This window comes from Coloeus monedula (assembly GCF_965178545.1).
Source record: "Coloeus monedula genome assembly, chromosome: 1".
NCBI classification, from domain to species: Eukaryota; Metazoa; Chordata; class Aves; order Passeriformes; family Corvidae; genus Coloeus; species Coloeus monedula.
In genome coordinates, this window is record NC_138781.1 from 5,840,570 (window position 1) to 5,864,204 (window position 23,635).

Genomic DNA, 23,635 nt, shown 5'->3' on the forward strand with positions numbered 1-23,635 from the left:
GGCACAGCTCGGGAATGTTGGCCCCACCACATGCCCAGTCATGCAGCCAGACCTACCCCTGGTTATGGTGTCCTCTCTCAATATCAGACTGTCACAGGGTAGCCAGGGGGAGGTTTGGCAGCTGGTATGCTCCATTTCACCTTCCCGAACAGCTTCCGAGGAAAACACAGCTTAAAAATGAAAAATGAGCTTTTACACAGGCAAGTAGCTTGGCTGTGCACAAAGCAGGCAAGCCCAAAATGGCACACACACTTTCCTCCTTGGATTTCTACTGATTCCAGTCAGTGTTTTATAAATACAAAAATTATAAAAAGATATAAACCAAAGGACAAAGAACAACTTGGATCAATCTAGCTCTGATATGTGGAGGCATGCTTCATTTATTTTGGATGTTTTAATCATAGAGAGAGATATATCATGTGAAATGAGCATTTTCCTCGCTAGCTACCAGTATTTAAAGTTAGCAAAACAGAAGCCACTGAACATTTATTCAGGTGAACTCATGTATGTAATGGAGTTGCCTTCAGCAACTCTCCCTCGCTCCTGGGCCTCCTGTGACTGTGCTACCTACATTTATCTTCCTCTGATGATCACAGCTGGGCAGGATTTTCAAACTTTAAACCAGAAAGCCTTGAAGCCTGCATTATACACAGTGTTAACAGCCCAAACAAGAGGCAAGAGCAGTAAGAGGTTTATAGTAATATTGGTATTTTCCAAGTTTTTATCGAACAAAGCATTTAATGTAATGTATTACACTTAATGAAGAGTCAGGAACTTGTACTGCAAATAACAGATCAGATATAATTGAAATTTGCTCCGCACCACTAGCCTACGTATATCAATAAAAACAATAACCACATTGGATTTTGGGCTCACTTCATTTGCATTTCTTAATTTAGTGTTTAACTAATTTAACAATAGTAATGATTTAATTCAAATTACAATCTAAGGAAAATAATTTTAAAAAGCCATTAAAGATTTCATTAAGTTCCATCTAAATTAATATTAGCTTTCTTAATATTTTCCGTAAATGATTTTTTTCTCCCACCACTGAAACAAACATGAAGTTTCCTCTGTGCAGTGAAGCTTTAGACAAACCTTGTTAGATTTATTGGTATTATTTCAAGCAATTAATTAATATACATTAGAGTTATTTAGAGGAAAAGCACAAAAAATGGCAGGAAAATGGATGAAGCTGTTTTTAAAACACTGCATTCAACTTAGTTAATTGTTCTTTGAGCCTTTTATGTGGAGCTCTTAGGTACACACCATCCATTAGATCACTTTTTCCATACTTTTGTGGCATTGCTCCTAAGCATCAGATACACATGATTATTAAAGAACTACTTGCAATTAACTTATAAACACAATTCTGCATTTTCAAATAGATATGCCAGCAACTTCTTATTCTAATGTGTCATACTCAAAAACAATGGTTTCAGATGTTCACATCCATTTCAGTGGGTTCCAGACCTTTGCATTCACAACATTAAGTACCCAATATGAGCTTTGTATCACTTTCTTTGCAGCAAAACAGCTCATTTGCAGGTAACCTTAAGTCATTTAAATAGAAGTGCACTTAATTTGAAGAGATTAGTCAAGCAGCTCTTCACTTGTACATTTGTATTACCATTATAATTAGAACTACTTCAAAATAACAAAAAGTTCGCTTTTGACCAGAATAAACACAGAAAAAAAAAAAAGATCAAGAGCATCTTAAGTGAAGAGAATGGATACTTTTGAAAATATCCTTCAAAATCCCTCCAGCTCTGTGACCAGTGACCACCTCCATTCCAATGCTACTCACAGGGCTGCTGCCTGTGATAGATAAAATAGAGGCACAGAATAAAATATATGACATTTCTGTATGTTTTAAGCTGGCCACCAAGGAAATGGCTACGTACAGATAAATTCTGACATCTACTCTGCTCTGCATTGCCATCTACAGATATTGGCAATGGAGAGGGAAGAAACTGAATGACCACTCCTGGAAACACAGAGAAGGCAGCCAGGGATGCCCTGGAATGGAGTTCCCAGGGGCCTTCCTTCAGCACATAGATACCTCCAGGATACAAAGCCCTCTGCCAACAAAGCCCATATTTGAAATGCAACAGAAATGATATTAAGCTGTCGAAAACAAGACCTAAGAACACCCTGAAGGAAGCTGCTAAGTGATGGAGTACATTTACAAGATAGACAAGCATGCTGAAATGTGGCTACCAACTTTAGAAATTGAACATGTTTACAAGTCAGTTCATTTGTTATTGTTACTGCAAAACTGGAAATCAAAGAGATTGGTATTTGAAAAAGATGCAGCTGATTTCTACAACCAGGAGCTAATTGAACTTTCATCCACCAGAACTTCTGAAAATGTCTAATAAATATGCATTTCAGAAGAATCCACCAAGATAGGCACAACCAGAGGTGAAACATTAAGTGCTAAGGCAATCTTTAGGAACATTTCAGATAAATACTGGCAAGTGCAGTTATCTGTAGTAGAGGTATCCTCCAAATAACTAATTCATTTTGAGACACTATGAAAAATAAAACCATCACAAACCCACCTTTTGCTTGTATTGTATATGCATCTATTTTTAATTTCAAATTTCCAGCTTTCAGAGATTTCTTGACATTTCTTATTAAGCTTCAGATATTGTCAAATGGAACACAAATACTTTAAAACCAACAGAAGTGGTAGAGAAGTGGCCGTTTTTAAATTCACTTTCTACTTGAGTAGTACTGATGTACAATGCTCAGCAGGTACTCCTGAGTTTAGTTTTACTTTGTCTGACGCTGTACAATCGCTCTAACTGCAGTCAGAAAAAGACAATTTCAGATTCAAGCAAACTTTCTTTGTGTTCTTTTATCCATTCTTTGGATTTTCCAGCAAGGAAAGTTACAGCACTGACGAGCTGGAGGTCACTGCAAGACACTGTCAAGTCCAGCCTTTTGAACATCAAAGAGAAAAATTACATCACTGTCCAGAAGCCAGGATCAGGAATTTCATGTCACCCACCATGTCATCAAGGGACTTAATTCTGTGGATGCTCTAATCTCGCTCTTCCACACACCCGATTTTCTTCCTTGGGTTGGTCCTGTCACTGATCCCGAATTCCAGCCTCCAAGTGAAAAGGTAACACATTTCTGTTCTTACCTCAGAGAGAGAACTGGAGAAGTACACACTGCACTTGAAGGTTGTTTTTCATTAACTTCCCATCCTTTGCCACCTTTTACACTTGGACTAAAGTGATGTTGTGAAAGCCTTGGGGCTGAGACCTGTCACTTTACATGCCCCCCACACACCTGTGCTAATGCCTAAGTTAGACATACAGGTTAAATAACATCATAGTTTAAGGAATACTGTTCATGTGCGTTCTTGAAAACCACAGGCCAGAAATAATAAAAAAAAAAAAGTTGCCCAAATTAATTCCTCATGTCTGAAGAGAATTGAAGTTATACAAGTAGAAAGCAAAATAACTGTTGTCCACAGTTGTGTGAACTTTACTTGGGTCTCACTTAAACAAGAAATGTGGGAGGTGGTTGGCTATTTTTTTCTTGAGATAATTTGGGTAAGGGCTGAGTAGCTGACCTCTGGAAATCAAATCTGGTTGGAAACAAAGCTTTAGATATTCAAAGTTGGTTTTAAAATTTAGGCAGTAATCTCTTTTTAAGTAAGGGCAAATTGCCTTGCCTAATATTGTGCAGCAAACAATCACAGCTAAAAATCACTGTATGTGCAGGCAAATAGAGGAAGCAGGGAAAGAATGACTTGTCAAGTAGGAACTGCTGTTAATACTGAAAACCCCAAGTGTGGGTTGATGCAGCTGAAAGCATTGAGATACTCAATGCTCAGGAGTGATGCATAACCTGAGACATGTAAAAGAAGCTGAATAACCTTAAACCAGAAAAAAAGGAAAAATGGCTGGAAGGACTAAGGAGTCTTGGGAGAGATGATTAGAGTTCACTAACAGGACTGTCACATTTGAGCAATAAAAATGAAAATACAGGAACACACAGGAAGAAAGATTTTAAAGTAATAAATATGCAGCATTTCAGTAAGTGTCAACTAAGGTAAATGTAGTATTTTACAAGCAGAATGATTGTGAAAACAGGGCATCATTTACAGTGATACCAGAAGCTGCTCTGGGTATAAATGATTAATACACAGCAATGTTATATAGCTGTGAATCAGATGAACTTCCTAGAAATGGCATTTCTTACAGATTCCCATGTGTCCAAGATGGAATGGACAACTCTCATCTTTTAAACTCACTCTTCTATAACATAAATGATCTCTTTAGACCAGAGCACCTGGTTTGAGGGAAAAAAAAATAAAAATCTTGTTCTTTCAACTGCCAGTGCTAAAGAATTCACTACACCACTGTCAATTGCTGCAGTTTGATTTCAGTTTCTGTTAAAAATCTGCACCTTGCTTGTCATTTGAGGTTTGCCTGCCTTCAGCTTCCAGTTATTGAACCATAATGTTTCTGCCTGTAAAGCTCAAGAGTCCTATACTATCAAGTTTCCTTTCCCCAAGAAGGTACTTATAGAGTGCAGTCATGTCATTCCCTTGCTAATCTAATTGGATTTAAAACTGTAGATCAGTCTCAAAAAACAAGCAATAAAAGGAGATTTAGTAGATAACCCAACTGATCTCCAGGCCCCCAGCTTCCAGAGATCCACAAAGCTCTAACAAACTCAGCAAACTGACAGCTTGACTATTTTTCTGAGTACTGCTTGAACAGTACACCCACTGACAGAGCCATAAACAATCTCTCCTAACATCAGGGCACAGGAATTGAACCATTTACATACTTGGTCTTTTGCTGACCAAACATTAAAAGCAATTGTTCAAACAATGACAACATTTTATCATTGTGTCAGAAAAGAAAGACAGATAGCACCCTTTCCAATCTTTTTATTAACTCTTCAGATTTTCTGTCTTCATTGTGTTTCCTGCATATGTATGACAACAATAAAACAAAATAAAAGCAAGACAATAGTCACTGCATGAAAAATTCTAGAGCACGTAAGCAGCTTCCTTATAGCACATGAGGTCATTTCCTTCAGAGACATTTTATCTAAACCTTTAAAAAATTAGTTAAACTAATACTTTACTCTCCTGAGCCAAGTAATAATAAAAAGCCATTTTTTGTAAAATACTTGGTCAGGGAATTGGTAATCAGCTAACCAACCTTTCCAGATCACTGGCTTAAAACCAAGCCTTGCTTGATTGTGCCTTGAAGGCTCAGCTACGTGATAAAAGGCTGATGCTCTGTGAAAAATAGAAGGGGATAGAGTCAGGTTCTTGGCAAGCTATTGCCCATCTCACACTGGCACTCTTATCAGCCAGAAGTTTCATCAGAAAATACAAATATCCTCTGCAGCAGAATGACTGGCTTATCTGGGAGGAAGATCCTGCCTCTGATGAATTTCAAAGTACTTCTTGAGCCAACACTCCTCCCTCAAAAATATAGGTTTAAGATGTAATGCAAAGGCATTTATGAGGTCTGTTTGTACTGCATGCCAAGCAGTACACTGTGCCCCATCTCTATTCTACATGTTCCAATCTGGCTCTTACCACTATTCACTAGCTTGTTTCAAAAAGAAAGCTTTAACCTGTCACTGTCCTCTAATAATTTTTAAACTGTTTTCACAAGCTTGCTGAAGCAAAAGGCCCCTAACAGAGCCAGCACCCTCATGCTGCTGAAACACCATCAGCACTCTCAGCAGCAAACAGCAAGAGACAAGCATGAAGCCAACACAACATTTTAGTATTGATTTCTCTAAGAAATTTAAATCCCGCAGGGCATAAACATCAATTTAATCTGTATGCAACTACAAAATGGCCTCACTCCCAGTGTTCCTTATTTCAGCCAAAACACTGCTACAACTGGAGTAAACACACACTTAGCAGTGCAAGCAAAGGCTGACAGAACAAGTATTCCCACGTTCCCAATAATTCGCAAGAGTTTTGGAGAGCACAATCACAAATACCAGACAGTCAAGGACAACCCCCAGCAGGAAAATCTGTCTCATAGCCAGACACAAAGGCATCCCTGGAGCATCCCAAGGAGCAGTGGCACCCAGCCTTGCCAAGCAGGAGAGCCACTTCATCCTCCAACAAACCCAACACTTTGTTGAGGAATAACAGCCTCGGGTCTCACTTATGGGTTTCTGTGGCTCCACGTGACAACAGCAACAATGAAACACAACTCCTCCATGCTGTACTGATAGTTAGGAACAGGCTCCCCAGGGAAGTGGTGCAGTCACTATCCCTGGAAGTGTTCAAAAAACGAGTGGGCGTGGCACTTCACAACATGTCTTAGTGGGCATGGTGGTGTTAGGTCAAATGTTGGATGTGACGGTCTTGGAGGACTTTTCCAACCTTAATGATTCTTTGATTCTATTATCTGAGCATCCCTGGCTCTGTCAGACTGCCTTCCCTGCAGGGAAAATGCCACACGTTACTGCTACCTCCAGCCTGCTGAGAAGAGCATCAGAAGAAAACGTCACCTGAAGAAAATGGAAATTTGTCACCTTGGAGTTTGCCCTCATGTAATTATAAGTTGAGTTTTTCAGAAATATAAGTCCCCCCTCTAATCACTGAGAAATCAAGCCCAGCATGCTCTGAGATTCCCTTTTTTCTTCTTAGCACTCCAGGACTGCTATTTTTTTTCAAGAATGCACCCCATGGAAAAAAATCAGCTCATTCTTACAGCAGTGCCAAGCCCCAGGCATGTCAGTGTCACCCCAGCCAGCATTTAAGCACCAATACAGTCACTAGAATTCAGGGCACCAACATTATTTGTGAGTGATGGATTTATGTATGTAAGAAACTATAAATTACACGATAATCACAGACACAGGGCTTTATGGACAAAGCCTGCACTTGTAAAATGTGGCACCTTCTATCCATCAGCCCCTGCTGATGACAGTTAGGCAGCAGTATCAGATTCTTAAAGGTATAAAGGTGACAGAACAGCACACTGGGCACCTGGAGTATTATGAACTCACTGATAGGCACAAAAACATGAAGACAGAAAGCCCTGTCCCAAGTCAACAGCTTCAACACAGACCCCACCCCAGATGACCTGCCTTCCTACATGCAGGAATTATTAATTGCTGCTGTAGTCCCACAAAAGCTTACTTAACACAACTCTAGCACACACCTGACCCAGTATGTATTGACTCAGGGCTCAAATTACAATTGACATGAAGGTTTCTACACTGTAGAGCAGAATGTAATTTAAGTATCTATTGACTACATGTGTGATCAACACAGAACCCCTACCTGTGTGCTGTTTTCCTTCAGTATATGTAACATACATCATGGCAATATTTACTTCACCTATCAGAAAGGAGGAGGATGGATTTTGCTTCCAAAATTAATCAGATTGTTTTGTGGGTCTTCACCAGGAGAGCCTCACTAGGTCCAAGCAAGGATCATGGCAACATTCTCCAGTCAGTGTCAATTTTAGGATGAACTTTAGGACTGCTTGGTCAGGAATAGAAGCAACTCTGAAGTGATCATCAAGATTATTGAAGTATATACTGGCAGATCAGTCTGTGCCACTGACAGCTTTATAGCTGCTGTGATCACCTGTGTCACTGAGCCACAGACACTGTCATTTCTCCACGCAGTTACCATGGTTTTGACTTCAGAGAGTCCCCAAACCATGCAGCAAGAATGGCTGTAAGTCCAGCCTCTGAACTACAGTTGTGAGCTTGGCTTTCCAAGGGGGATGGCTGCAAGCACTAAAAGGAAGTGACAAAACAGAAGGTGTTTATGATACAATCAAAATTCCGGAAAATAAAGGCAGAACAGCAAACCTTCACCTTATCTTCATGAATCTCTCAATGGGAGGATGTAAACAACAGGGACAGACCAAACTTCACTTGTTTGTTTCTAGATTCAACACTCAGTCCACCCCTTGAGCACATAAGCAAAACAGGATACAGGGTGTTACTGAATGATTTCCTCTGAAACCTGATTGAGAAAGATTAGAGCAATTAGAACAGAGTGACACACACTTTGAAGGCCCTTAAATCACAATTAATATAAGGTTTAACCTTTCTCCTAAGGATCATCTGGTGACTCTGCCATTTTCAGAACAAGACTGACACGTCCCAGCCTCCGAGACAAAATTCATGAGACAGAATCCCCTGCCCTCTACTGGTACCAAACCCGCACTGAAATCTGAGCTCATGTCACAGGCAGCACAAACAGCACCTGAGGAGTTGTTTTAAGGGGTATTTTAAACTATTATTTGTAATTTTATCAGATCTATAATGTGCCGGACACATCCAACTGGGAACAAAACCTCACATATAAAAAGCTCTTTCAGCATCATTGCACTCCTTCCCACAGCACCAGCTACACTGAGGATACAAAACACTGCTCCTAGCAAGATAATATATTCATTAACTGGAAGCAAATTCTAAGGGATTATCTAATGTTTGTCATGTTCACAGTGCATAATGACAAACTCTATATGGCAGATTTTTATTTGTTTATTTTTACAAAATTCTCTCTCACGTACACTGTTGCTTTTCTGATTACAGCCATCCAAACTGCATTTGGCCCAAGAACTGAGAGGCAAGTTCATAGCTGCCAAAATCATTTTCCAGCACCTTGGTGCCAGAGCTAGGGAAATTCTTAGCCAGGTTTCTGACTCATGTGCACCACTGTGACAGCACCACACAAACCTCAGGGCACCACAGCAAGGCGTTTGTTGTGACTGACCATGTCACGTACATTTCTTTTACACATTGATTTAATAGGTGTCATCACAGAACCTTCCAGATCTTGTGAGCACTTCTTACTGTATTCTCCCATTGCTGCAAACAACAGCAAAAAAAAAAAAAAAAAAAAAAAAAAAGCCAAGATTTACCCTGCTGTGATTATATTTCTGAATGTAAATCAGCTTGATTCCTGGAAATATCAAAGTAAATCCCCCATGTAGGCAAGGTCTAAAAGGAATTGAATAAACACAAGGGTCCTGACTGCATATTTCATCCAAAAAATAAATAAGCTTTTAAATCACATTAAAAGGAAGGGAAAAAAAAAAAAGGCAGCCTGAAAAATAGCAGCTATTAAACAAGAGAAAGTCTGGCAATGCTGGAGTAACTCCCACAATGCTCATCCGTACCCTGAAACACATTCAGAACACACCCTGTTTTCAGAGCTGTCACACAACAAATGCAGATGTGAGCCTGCCATCACTACACAAACAACAGAGTATGACATTTAAATAATACCACTAAGGAGAAGTGGGAGATGCACACAGCCTACACTATGTACTGCAGTTCTTTTTTAAAGCAACTCATCTGTTAAGTTACCAAATAGCTAAAAGGCTCTAGGGATGCAACAAAACAAAAGTATGTGATATTCCAAGAAATCTACAGGAATACAATCCAATCACACCTGTCTCCTTTTCATTACAGGCAGGTACAGCATTTAAAAAAACACTAAAGAAGAATTCTTAAAGCTTATTAAGCCACACCCTAAAACTATTTAGATTTTTGGCTGCCCTACTCAGCCTAAATGTATTTACAGATAATTTGTCCCCATTTGTTCCTGTGTCAGGGTTGTCTGGTACTTCAAATAGTCCTTCTCACATTCTGCTGCTTGTCTAACCCCTGACATTTACAGAGTGCAAAAGTGTCTTCAGCCATGAGCTTTCTAGGCTAAGCCAAGATTTTGGTGCAGCAGAATCTAAGAATGAAGGATAAACAGGTATTTTAAACAGTCTATTTGAAACTCTGTCTGTCTCCATGAATAACCTCCACAAATAAATACAGTTTCAACTATATAAGAAAATATATAACACAAAAACCTTTACAGCGTAAATTTATGAGGTGGTGTTGTCAAGCCTTGTGATTTGTTCCAGTATCTCTGCATTTTCTCAACTTTCAGCTCCTGGAGTTCTCTCTTAAAAATAAACAATAAAAACATTCTGTCCTTCATGATTATATATAAAAGCCTGGGGGCAGGAGTCAAGCAATGACTTGTGAAGAAGGAGGTCAGGATGTAAATAAAAATAATATGATTTTAAAAAATAAAATATTTATTAAAAACCCTTCAGAAGAGTTAATTCAGTGTTTTTAAGATGCCACTGGCTGATACACTGACAGAAAATGCCAATAAAAATCCTACAGACTTGCCTGTATTATTTTTGTAGAATTGTATACCCAGTAATGATCTGATCCCACTTCTCTAGGTAAAATACTGGCTGACTTTGTTGTTCCAATGTGCTAAAAACATATCATAAATTCTAGGAAGCAGGATCCCTCACTTTCTAAATCACAAGACAGAGAAAAGGCTTCTGCCTTATTAACAGAAAACAGAGGTAAAGAGGTACGTGACCAGCTTATGGCAGATCCAGGAACTGAACATAGATTTCAGATTTTCTGAGTTACAGTCTTGTGCTCAAGGCAGAAGGCTGGTCTTCTTTTCACTTAACAAGCTACCAAAGCCCAAACTCTTATTTAAAAATGGACAGTGCAGCTCAGAAACAATGAAACAGCAAGAACACTTGAAAAATAAGTCTTCTTAAAGTTAAATCATTGGTTCTTTCTAATGTTAACATCTGCAAAAACTTGCCCCCAACATGCCATCAATAATTTTTCCAAGAGACCAAATTCAGAATTCATACCAGTCTCTGTATCCATCAGGCACAACAAGAATCACTGCAGACTGCCTTTGGTCTCTAGTACCATTGGTCCTGCAGCTTCTCATCATACTTACAGACTTTGTATCCCAGCTTTTCAGCATGAATCCTCTTGGCCATGAACTGCCCTTCAATCAGTGCTCGTATTTCTACTTCCTTTGGAAAGTTGGAGACCTGTACCAAAGAGGGAATGAATTAACACCTTACCCAGCGTACAGTGCCACACTGCAGAGTGGTTAAAAACACAAGACAGGTTTATAGTTGATTATCCTTGTCTTCACCCTGAAGTGTGCTCTCATCTAGGCCCAGTTCTTTACTCATACACACAAGATGGACCTAAAGACTCATGACAGAAAACACAACCCATAACCTCAGTGCTGTTGGCAAATACATCGAACTTGAAGTTGATGCACAAGGGGAAGAAGTTTAGGGCAAGTTGTTAACTTTTCCCTATGCATTTCCCATCACCACGAACTGCTTAAGAATCAATACCTCAAAAATATAAAATTAAACCAATTAGATAAAATTCAGATGAATTAAGCAATGTCACGGAAGTTTAAATCTATTTCTGTCTGCACAAAGTGAAACCGGGTAATCTTTTCATTAATTTATTTATTTTCTATCTATAACATTTTTCTGTCCTTTCATCAACGAGGCAGGCAACAGAAGCAGGAGAATATTGAACTGCAAACAAATACAGGGAATCAACATGAAGTTGAGTTTCTCCATGCACTGCAGTAAGTGCCTCCATTTGTGTAACAGCCTGAGGTGATTAAGCATTCATTTAACGGCCAACACTTAAGAGAGTAGAGCTGCACTGCAAACACCAGATAGCATCAATCTCTGTTCACCTACGTGAGGTCTAATCGACTGGGAGTCATGATTGATCAAAGACATCCCTTGAGTTTCAGTACCACCCAGAAAGCCAGGCATTTGAACAACATCCATTCCTCAAAAAAAAAAAAAAAAGAAAAAGATTCAAAGACCTTCCCATAACTTAATTTCTATTTCATTCCTCTTGGACTTGAGCCTGTGGTTACTTACATACCACTCACTGTGTGGCTTATAGGTTACTCCAAGACATCCAGAACAAAATGAGGTCTTTAGTTTGCACACACATAAACAAAATATTACAGCCCAAAGTTTCAACATACCCTAATCTACGTGTCTGAAACTTAAAAAACAGGACTAAGTCATGTACGTGTACAAAGTTCTCAGTAAGCTTAAAGTTAATCCTGTCTCAAAGACAGTGTTGGTTTCAGTAAATCCACATTTTCCAGTAAAGAAAGTATATCATAAAAAACTACCATATAAGTTCTAGTTCAAACATTTCTCCATAGATGCTCTCAAGCTACAGACCAAATACTCCCTCATGAAAATCATCCCAGGGATTTGCATCAATAAATGAAACTGGAAAGTAAATATTTCAGACAGAACAGAAAAAAAAAACAAAACAAAACCCACAAAAAACCCACAATGGCAAAGATTTGAAGCCTTGACAGCACTCCTTCAAAGTATGAGACATTAACTAGATTATTACTACCTTTTCGTTGTCTCTGTTGAATCTGTGAATCCCAACTGCTTCAGGAGTAATTTCCATCACATCAAAGTAGAAACCTGCCCCAAGGAACATTAAAGAGTGTCATGCTTGCTCCCCGGCCCAGAGTTGGAACCTTATTTCTGCACACAGCTAAAATGATAATAGATGTTTAATCATGTATTTGGACATTTGAGTCACCACACAGCCTGTTTCTTTACTAATTTCAGTACACACATCAACTTCTTAACAATGCTCTGAGCCACATGGTGGGATTCCTGGGGCTTTCCTGTGCAGAGCCAGGAGCTGGACTTCAATGATTCCAATGGGTCCCTTCCACCTCAGGATATTCTATAATTCTATGATTCTTTCAGTTTACAAAATGTGGATCTTAAACATGCCAAACAACATCATACTAGAAATAGTATGAGTAGGTCATATGCAAGGGTGAAAGAAGAAAAAAACATACACACACAGAAAAAATGGCAAGTTGGTAAGAAAAGTACAGGAATATTGGAACATTTCATACCCTGGATTAGATTTCATGAGCTTATTAGAGAACATCAGATATTTTAAGCCACGAAGCAGAGCCGGGCTCTGAATAGTTTTGATGACATCTGAGGAAATGCTGTAATGCTTTGTAGACAGCTAGACAAAAACTGTGAAAAATATTTCTTTCGTGTTGATGGGTTGGTCAGAAAAGATATTCAAGGAAGGAGACCAGAAAAAATGAGGACAGAAAAACTGAACAGAATAGCTAAGAAACTAAGGAGAGTTTCTAAGGTTCAGACCTTGGAACCAAACTGCACTGTCCTAGGAGACCTGTGATTATTGGCAAAATAAAACCCAAAATAATACTGTGCTTTAGCACACATAACCTTTTTGGTTAAACATTCTGCAAACTTGCCAGTAAGCAACTCTGTGTGTCACAGATCTGCAGGCCCTGTTAGGGGGAGCACATCCCAACATTCCAATTCTGACCTCCAAACCTCTGCAGAGGCACCTTCTCACACAACAGGGAGTGCAGGGAACAAGGAATAAAAGGAGGGGTATTTAACCAGCTATGCCTTTGCTTTGCTTCCCCAGGCACTGAAATTATGGAGATTACTGCATTTTTACAGGTATACTCAGAGGTTATTCTAGTATATAGGTTATTAAGGATGACTTCCATGAAACACCCATTTTATAGAGGAGTGAGATATTCAAGTGAATATACTATAACACAAATCTTAAATCTTTAAGGCACTGTCCTGGTTCAGTAACAATATTTTGATCAACTTCCAATTTCTTTAATATTGTCTAAACTGGCCGACTTTGGGGTTTTAGAATAATTTCTTCCCATTTTCTAAAACACCTGAATTGATTTGTCTTCTAATGAAAAGAGATTCCCGGTCATTTTAATACCCCACAGAGACTGGATTTGACAGACAACATAACAGAGCTTCTAAAAATGAAAAATCTAATCTCATAGTGTCAAGAGGCTCTATCTTAAATTCACTTTGCTAAGGAGTGAAGTCTTCTGTAGCTTAAATATCTACATTTAAAAACTTTGCTGCCTATAATTTTTACATAAATTTTACTCGTATTAATTCACACCTGAGATGATGGTGATGATTTCAAACCCTGCTCTGCAATGGGTCCATTTTAATCTTGATTAGACATGTGCTCACTTTTCAACAGCTTATTTCAGAGCTATATATTAGACTGGTTAAACTGTGGGAAAGAAAATAATGTAAAACTTCAAATCCATGGGTTTAATTGTATTTTTAAATTATTTCCATCATCATAATTTTGTTACATTTCATTCACTAACCATAACATGGGGGAAAAAACAGGGATGAAATGATTCTGTGACACACGTTGGGGAAAATGCAGGAAATCTGGGCATTCCTTGACATCATTGCTTTGTACACATTCATGAACAAGATTCTAGAGTAATGACTGAGAAAGAAATAATATGGGGCTACTTAATTCACTTGGTTTGAGTCTTCAGAAAAAGAAATCAACTTTAATGAAAGCCTCCTTCAGAAATTACTAGTTTCAAACATTCTACAGCTAAGATGTTACTAACACCCTTCCAATGACCAAAGGAGATCCATAAATATAATTTCCTTGGTCAGTGAATATTGAAGGAAAACACTGTAATGACACTTAGGCTGTCAACAGAGCATTTCCAAGAACACATTAGACAATTTCATTGCTCTAGTCAACTTAATTCTTGACCTTTATCACGACCCAAGTAAAAAGCAGGTACAACACCTACAGCAGGATGTGTCTAAGCAAATCCTCAAAGTCCCAGCCCTGCTAAGGTTCATACCCAAGTTTCCATTGTTTCCAGCAACAGTTGATGATAAGGCTTTGGAGAATTCATCCCAGGAGCCTGAAGCACAGTCATCTCTGATCCTCTCTCTCATCAGAGAACCATTCTTAAAACTGAAACACACAAACACACCATATGCATTTTACAAAATGTTTAGCTCTAAATTTTTAAAGCATTTTGTTCCTTTACTTGATATTATTGTTTAGTTTATCAGCTGAATAAAGCTGGGAAAGTTTAAAGATACAATCACTTCATTATGGAAAGAGATAGAGAAGGAAGAGTGAGATAAGAGAAAACAACTTTTACAGGAGGTGCTGAGGAACACAGTGCAGAGATGGTGATACACATTTCTCCAGTGAGTGAGGTTAGATCCAGGCTGGCAGGCCATGCTAAAGCCAGGCTAGCTCTGAACAGCTGAGACATCTCCTCATAGAACTGCCCTGACACCACTCTCTCTGAGATAACTCTGCAAGGAGCAGCAGGAATGTCTCCACACTGCATTTATCATTTCAGGAGCATGGTACCTGTGAGGAACCAGCTTGGGTCCAACAAGACTTATGATTCTCTGTGCCAGTATCTGGCAAAGGAAAGCACCACAGCCAGTAAACAAACCATGCAGTAAAATATTCATCTCTTCACATTTTATGGTCTTTGCACACTTTACACTGTCACCTTCTTTGTGAATATCACACTCCTGCAAAATACTGCAGTGTTGGACTCATATCCAGGGGAAAGCAGCTTGAATACTCTCCAGCACAGAGTTACCACAGCAATTCAGCAGGAGAGGCACAGAAATATCAAAAATGAGGGCAAGGAAATCACTGAACGTGTTCAGCAGCACCAGCTGAAGTTATTTGAGTTTTCTATACAAATACTCTGCCTGGTAGCCCAGGCATTCTTTTTCTACTGAGGGTCCTCTATTAACTCTAATATTCTAGAAATAAAGAGGCATTGGTGCCAAAGGGGCAGTATCAGGTCAGAAATTACTACAGAGGAGGAACAGGAAGGATTAACTCAGCACTGCCAAGGCCACCACCAAACCACATGTTAAGCTGCAGTGAAAGAACAGCAGTGTAACATTTATTCTGAAAAATGCCTAAGTATCTGCTTTCCTGTTATGAACAGGTTGTTTATATAGCTCTTTTACACAGCAAAAGTAAAGAAAACACTGGGTAGAAGAAAAATGTAAATTAAAAACAAAGCAAGCAAACGAACAACCAACCAACCACACACAACAAAACAAAACAAAACAAAACAAACAAACAACAAAACCTGCTGGGAAATCACACAATAAAACTCAGTAACTTGCAACTGACATCATGTTTCTGAACTCAACTTCATGAACACTGTTCCCACTGTCATCTACTACTGTACAGGTGGGACTCAACAGTACAGCTCCAGGGCAGACTTGAGCTTTGCTGAAGTTTTGAGTTTCAAGCATCTACAATCTAGGGGATTTAGACACAAAATTTATCTATTTATTACTTGCAAATATTTGCCAAAACACTATGACCTGGATTGGAAGTTTTAATCCAGAATACAGTGGTTCAGTGAGGGCAAACACAGTTCCAGACCACCTTTCCACCTACTTGGCTGGCAAGGAGTCAAACTACTCCCAAATCACAGCAGCCAAAAGCTACCATGAGGATCATATTCTCAGCTGGGTTTCTTGAGATCTCAATATTTTCCTCAAGCACAGCCCTAAAACATCCCTGAACAGCATTGATCATGCTTCTCTCTGGAAAGGGAATCTTCACCCACTCCATTATGACCTCACTGGACCACTACAGGAGCACTGAAGTTGCACAGCCTGGTCAGGCTTCATACATTTCACATTCTGTCTCAGCAGATTTGTTATTCCTGTACATTAAATGCATTACCTGAGGTACACAGTGAACTGGCTCTATCTGTATGCCAAAATAATTTCAGCTTTTTATTGCCATGAGAATTTATCCTCCACAACTCTGCAGCTTCAGTTCCTCAAATTAAACAATAGGAATGCTATAACGTTGATGGAAATGTTTCAGCAGTAGATTGCCATATACCGTAGAGAATGCTGAATGTTCTATTCATTATCATTTCACAAAAGAAATAAAAAGCACTAACACAGAGAAAGAAATATATGTTATTGATCCCAGATGTACGAAAAATAAATGATATTACCATAAAAGTGCCATATATGTTTGAGAATCAACAGGATTGCAGAGGATATGACCTTCTAAGGCAGGAGTTGGCTCTTGGATCCACAGAAACAATGTGTCACTTGTGCCAAGGCTAATCTGGAGGGGGAAAAAAATAATTGAAGCCTTATCACAATGTGCATGGAAAGCAATACAGAAATTAAATTAAAACCATTTGTTATTACCACTAATTGTTTTTAAATTACACATTAAGTCAATTGGATTCGTGTTGAAGCTTGCTCTGACTTAGGCTGTCATGCCAGTGAAATACATACTAGATGGAGACTTAGGTTTTAATGTCTGGAGCATTAGTTAAAAATAGTCACAAGAGTTTACTTAAAATCTTTCAGGCAGCTTACAGATTGATAGAAATAGAACAAGCATAAATCCAATAAACAGCAAATCAACACTAGCAGGTATGTTTAATTGACAACTGCAGCTATTTACATTTCATGTATTTCAAGTATCCAAGGACACAGACAGTGTTCAGGAGTGAGTTCTGACTTACTGCAATGTCTCCTTCTTGAAGTCTCATCCCTGCCAATGATGCTGAAAGCAAAAAGAATACCAGGTACAATGGCAGTTCTTTGACTCAATTACAGCCTGTTATCTGAGACACCATAGGACATGACAAACATCATCTCAAAGCACAATATAAATGGCAAATATGCTCCTGATGGCCTTGGGCTATCCACCATAAAAGAGGAGCAAAGCTTTTGGGTGAGAGAGTGATTTTTAATAAAATCAAAAAGCTCAAGACAAAAGACTACAGAACAGCATGATTATCTAATGGTTTATGTATTCAGGTTTTAAATACAGTGGACCCTTGATTAACAACACACTTTAAAGGAGGAACATTCCCACTCCCATCAGATTAATCGCATATTTATTGGACGAAGTAGAATGTGAGTTTCTAGAGGAAAAAATTGGACTTTTGGGTAATGCAGAGTTTACCCAACTCCCAGAATATTAATGTAAAAATATATCATGATGAAGTGTCTATCATGATTCAGACCTGCACAAGCTACTGTAATACAGGTAAGTATTTATTTTCACAATCTTGAAAAACAGAAAAATTTGCTTTACACTAAAACAGTCTCCAGGATTCAAAAAAACTGACCCCAAATTAACACCTTCCCTTAGAAAATATGAGATCTATCAGTCTGACTAAAGGATAGCTCTAGTTTTTAAAGAAAGCCAACAAGGTCCATCTCCACCTTTTTGCTTGAAAAGATAGAAGAGCATTTTTTAAATTCATATTTTCTAAGCTAAAATGTTAGCAGTTCATAGCAGGGATAGTTTCTTATGGGCAGGCAAACAAAAACTGAAAGTTATCAAGAGGCAAATGAATTTATCTCTGATTGCTTGGCAAAAGAGAATTAATTCGTCATACACAGCTTATCCAAGACATTTCTATCTCAGAAGAATCAGTGATGGAAGGGTGCTGGAAAGAGGAATTAATGCTGATAAAAACAATATTCTTTCATTTTATAGGCAGCATCTGAGAACCAGTAAGATTGATTTAGAATTTCAGTACATACATAATCATATCCACTGAATCTTGCACAGTTAATCATCTCACCTGGATTGTCTCCTGTAAATGCTACTATTTTACAGTCTGGGCTAAACCCATAACGCTGACTATAATATGGAGAAATAGGCCCCTAAGGAAAGAAAGAAAAAGGAAAAAAAGCTCAAAAAAAAATGGAATGTAATCTTGCAATATATGACATAATGTATTGTAACATAGAACTGAAAAACCCTAGAGCAGCTACAAGAATAATTTCTGAGCATTTAAAGTATAAATGAATATTTTAAAAATTTTTAACGCACTCTTTTCATTGTTGCTGTTGAGAAGCTCACAAAAATACCCTCAGATTAGATTTTGAAAATAGCAAATAGCAGCATTTTAGCTTTGGGTCTTTCTTCAGTCATTCACATCAAGTAATGTAAACACATCTATCTGTTTTGCACATATACATGAATATTAATAGATAGAAATTAGAAATTCAATGCAAACATAAGAGGAAACACAACATTAATATACATCACAGAATCAAATGCTCGAATATGACCCCTATCATTTTAGAGGTCAAGAACCATATTTTTATAAGCCACATTTGATAGCCATAGAGAAAAAACAGAAGAAAACTATCCATAAAAAATACAAGGACATCTATAAGGATTTTTTAATATGTTCCTCTCCATTACAGATCAGCAATGAATTCAGAGGGCTCAGTTAATGGGTACCTCCAGTGTCTCACGTTCACCAGCTAAAGAATAGCTGGTTTTGTGCTGGGTAGTAAGACTAAACTCATTTAGTCAGGAGATCTGAGGCTTGATTTGATTTCACCATTATGCTATGTGAACTGAGGAGCTTTAAATATCCCAAATTATTCACAAAGATTACCTCATTAACTCTACAAACAGCTTAAAACAAGATCTCTGTCAGGAAATATAAATGTTGGGTTCTGTTTCTGCAGCAATAAATGCCCGTGCACAACTCTGCAGTGACCAAGGGCTTTGGGGCATGGGAGAGGACCCCAAAGATTCTTATCATTGGAGCATCTACCAAAGAGTCTCTCATAGAGCCCAGGGCATGCAAGAATCCAAGGAGATCAAAGCTGTGATAGGTGCCAGCTAACAGCTTCCAAAAATGTCTGCATTTGCTCTGAAAAACACCTTCACAACACAGCTGGAAATATTAAATCAGCAGTCTTGCACACACAAATACACTCCAAGTGCCATTAGCAGAACTCCCAACAAAGCCCCAGTTGTCGCTTACAACTCTTCGGGGCAGATACATACCAGGACTGAGTGGGATGGTACAGGGCATCCTAGTCTCTCCTCTAATCCAGGGGCACAAGCATCAAGGCAGGACTTTGACCATGCCTTTTCCCAAATCTGCAGCAAGTTCATGCCAGAACCTACAAGACAGATCAAAACAGGAAGTGCATAGGATTAAGCAAAGACCAGAAAATTCCAACAACAGAACTTTGACAGGTGTATGTTTTACATTTAAAAAGAACAGTTTCAGCTCTTCTAAGAATAAAGGATACTGATAATTCAGCCTCTGGAGAGTTTTCACCTGCAAAAGTAGCAGAAAATGCCTCTCTGATGTACAGTGCACTAGGCAATTCAGTCATTCACAAATTATGAGTAAAAACAAGAACATCAATGCCTCCCCATCAACTACCCCCCCAAATCTTCCACCTTAGACAAGGACTTCACAACAATTAAGTAAAGGTGATGGAGCAATGTCCCTTGAAGATGTGTTGTGCTCAGCAGAGATCTAAAAGCGAAGAAATTCCCCCCTGGGTGGGATGGTTTTACACTACTCTTACCTTTGAGTAGAGTATCCTACAAGCATCTAAATCCATGCTGACTAATCTTCTCCCATATCAACATTTCCCTTTTCAATTTTTCAAATAAAGTCTCTAATTTTGAGGATAATTCGGTATCCAGTTTTGAATACCAGAGCTACGATTTTCAGGAATGCTGAGCAGCCCAACTGAAATCTGCAAAACCTGCAAGTGAGCAAACCTTTACAGGCCAGGTTCCGTGAACTGATTTACAGGATGCAAAAAACCTAAATAACTGATTTGGTCACCTATTTCCCCACCAGAACTATCACTTGATCTGAGAAGGCCTGCGCAGTTTTGGTTTGGTTTCTCATTGCTCTTTCCTCAGTTGTTTGTTTTTGGTTTTTTTTTCTGGTTTAGAAGTTAATTGAAGTTGGTTAGTGGCCAAATCTGTATGACATACCAAGTACTCCACACCAGTTGCTTATGATTCTAAGATGCCTTTAATTGCACATTTCATTTGACTTGAAAATCTGTATTTATTTCTGGTTCGTGCTGTTCAGAGACATAGTAGTCTTATTCTAGATTCATACCATTTTCATTTCAAAGACTGCTTAGCCCACCACTTATTTATCTCAGAAACACAGCTACATCCTCAGTTGAGCACAGTGGAAAACCTGGTATTTCCTTCCATTCAGTACATCTTCAAGCTTTTTAAATCATAAAGATGGTGAAGTTGATGCCACATGCAGTGTCTGTGGAACAAGACTTTGCTTGCAGTGCTGGGATGCAGAGGAAGAAAAGGATTCAACCCCCATCTCAGGCAGCACATCACAAGGCTCCAGCAGAGCTTCTGCTCTGAGAAAGATCCTGCAACAAACTCCACATACGCTCTGCTGCTGGTTACTTGAGCACAAATGAGCCCACCCTATCAACTCCCAGCAGAGTTTTTCATACAGGCTTAAAAATGGGTTTAATAGCATTTGTAAACAAACTTTATATTTATCAGTCCAAACCTAAGCACCACCAGCGTGGTCTGGACCTAGTGCTCCACACAGTGTTGTAAACAGAAAAGTGTTGCACACTCGAGCTGAGACACCGGAATAACCCAAGCCAAACAGCAGGATATTTGATTATATTTAATAACATAAAAATAGAATTAATTTTCTCCAAATCAATCAATCCTATTTCAGGCAAATTAAACAGATTTAACATACTTGTCCTATGATGCAACAGCAGGAATTTGATAGAGCAAAAAGTGCAACAACTCTCCCACAGGCAAAGGATGCAAATAACTTTTCTGCCATCCAAATCACTACTACACACCCAGAAAAGGAAAAATGGCAAGAATTATTCCAGCTTCTCTCAGTTCTCTATGGGAGATCACTCTTGAATCCTGCAATCCCTTCTTTCCCAGGGTAAACTGTGTCCTGACAAGGTAAACTCACCCAGAGTCACCATCTGCGCTTTTCACAAGTAGAGGGTGTGAACAGCCACGTGTTCCATGCTCTCAGGCCTAACAGGGCTTTCTACAAGGAAATACACAAATCTATGCATTTTCCTGGAAAAGTCCATGATTTAAAAGGCCAAGAACACCTTCACCAAACTAAATTAATCAGTGAGGAACAGAATCTTTAAATAAATTGGAATTTTCTACAGAAAAGTTAGCTGTTGTTTTCTGCAGATTTTTTTTTAAATCCTTCTTGCTCCACACCTTACAAGCCTAAACAAACATTTCAGCAGTATCTTCCAACGCAATTTTGCAAGATATTAGGGCAGCCTCCAATCTTTCCTGCATAAAGCAGAAAAGCCTCTAACCTTTATAACTGAATGTTTACATTATACAGAAACAACACTTCAGTTTATTGACTGGTAGATGCAGCAGCACAAAGACTTTCATATGCCCTGAGAAAAGAGAGATGAGGTAATTTGCCTCAACCTCAGAAACTCGTTTAAAAAATGTGAAACAACTGTTTTAGAAGAACTATTAATCTGTTGGGCTGGATTCATCCTATCCAGCTATTGGCATGGGAACCTCTAGCCAGTGGAAAACAAAAAACAGAGCTGAATGCTCCTCTGATTATACAAGGAGTGATGCACACTGCATTTCTAACTCTAGCACCTCTGCTCAGGACCTATACCACAAAGTGCAACACTTAAAACCAGCAATAATCTGAGAAGTCAGGGGAGAAAAACAAAATTCAAAGGCAGCCCTTTGACTTGTCACCCCATCAGCAGTGAAGGTCAACAGCCAAGGCCACGGCACAGCAAGAACTGAGGAAAAAGGTCAATTTGTGGATGAATAGAATTCCATATTTCACTGCAAACATCACTGACTTTAAGCACAGAATGACCAGGAGCACAATCAGGACTTGCTAATATGTACTACATATACAAAAGTTTAAGTGCTTGAACACTTGGGGGGAAAAGGAGAATACAAACACTTTCATTACAATGACCCAACGATTGAGACTAACTGGTTTAACTGATCAACAAAGTAAAGATCAATATTTGCATACGTTTATAAGCAGTTAAGTGCATCTGTTTCTGCATTACAGACCTCTGGATTGCCTTTTCAGTGAGCTAAGGCCATGAGCAGTGTAACTGCTGACACCACACAAGCTACAGAAGGAGTAAATTCAGCCCACTACACTCCTTTTGAAAAGGCTTCAGTCCAAAACATCCTTTTTTGATAGAACAACAAAACCAAGTATGCTAAGCTACGATTTGCCTAAGGCTCTTAGAAAAGCATTTCAAAAGATAAAGCTTCTCTAGGTCAAGAGCTGAATTGCTGTTCTTTAAGGTGTCTTCTAAAAGAAACAATGCCCCAAGTGTTCAAGTTGTTTAGGTCCCAGATGTACCTTCCTTTTAACATCTGCACAATAAAAATGAAAATCATTCTTCATTCCACTAGAAGGTAATTTCATTTTTTTAAATCAATCACTCAGGGTGCTCAGCCATTCACAAGTGATTTGAACCTTACAAGATTGGACCTTTAAGAAGAAAAGGAAAAAATCCTGAAACTGAATAGCACATTTCCCACAATAACCTGCAAATTTAGAGAGATAAGTTATTGTGTAGAGCTAAACAATTTGACATGGTCTTTTAAAGATGATATGACCTGAAGTTAAACCTACAGAAATGAAGAACAGGTCTATTATCTGAATATTATTTTGAGAGATGCATTTTAAACTACAATACACAGGTGCAAAGTAAAAGATCAAGTGAATTGCAAGAAATTATAAGTGACAAGTAAACAAGTTTTTCAGCTGCATCCAAATAACTACTGCATCTACTGTACTTATATTTTATTACTGGAATTAGAATTCTCTCTCATTATATTAACAGAAGAAAGGAATGAATGAGGCAAAATATAGCTTACAATGCCAAAAAATCTTTTGTCTTGTAAAGAGAACAGTAACACCCTGCTTAGTTCTCTTATCTTTTTTCACAGAAAGATTTAATAATCGTACATGCTCTGAACAGCACATAACATTTATTCAAGCTCTGTAAATATCCATAGGTCTAACAGAACAGGCTCTCCTGGAGCTGTTTGAAAAATGTGACTCATTTTCTAAGAAAATTTTCCAATTATGGAAATTTTAATTTTCTTTACTTTAAAA

At 38.5% G+C, this 23,635-nt stretch overlaps 1 protein-coding gene across 1 annotated transcript in view; it reads right to left on the reverse strand.

Moving 5' to 3' along the window:
- The window catches only part of XYLB (xylulokinase), a gene marked incomplete at its 5' end in the record, with an annotated part of 82,293 nt that overhangs the window by 44,709 nt on the left and 13,949 nt on the right, over positions 1-23,635 (reverse strand). The window contains 7 exons of the mRNA XM_082296029.1: positions 10,751-10,847; positions 12,217-12,290; positions 14,528-14,643; positions 16,694-16,809; positions 17,219-17,259; positions 18,293-18,374; positions 19,519-19,637. Coding sequence (XP_082152155.1) covers positions 10,751-10,847; positions 12,217-12,290; positions 14,528-14,643; positions 16,694-16,809; positions 17,219-17,259; positions 18,293-18,374; positions 19,519-19,637 — 645 coding nt within the window. The remainder of the gene's footprint in view (positions 1-10,750; positions 10,848-12,216; positions 12,291-14,527; positions 14,644-16,693; positions 16,810-17,218; positions 17,260-18,292; positions 18,375-19,518; positions 19,638-23,635) is intronic.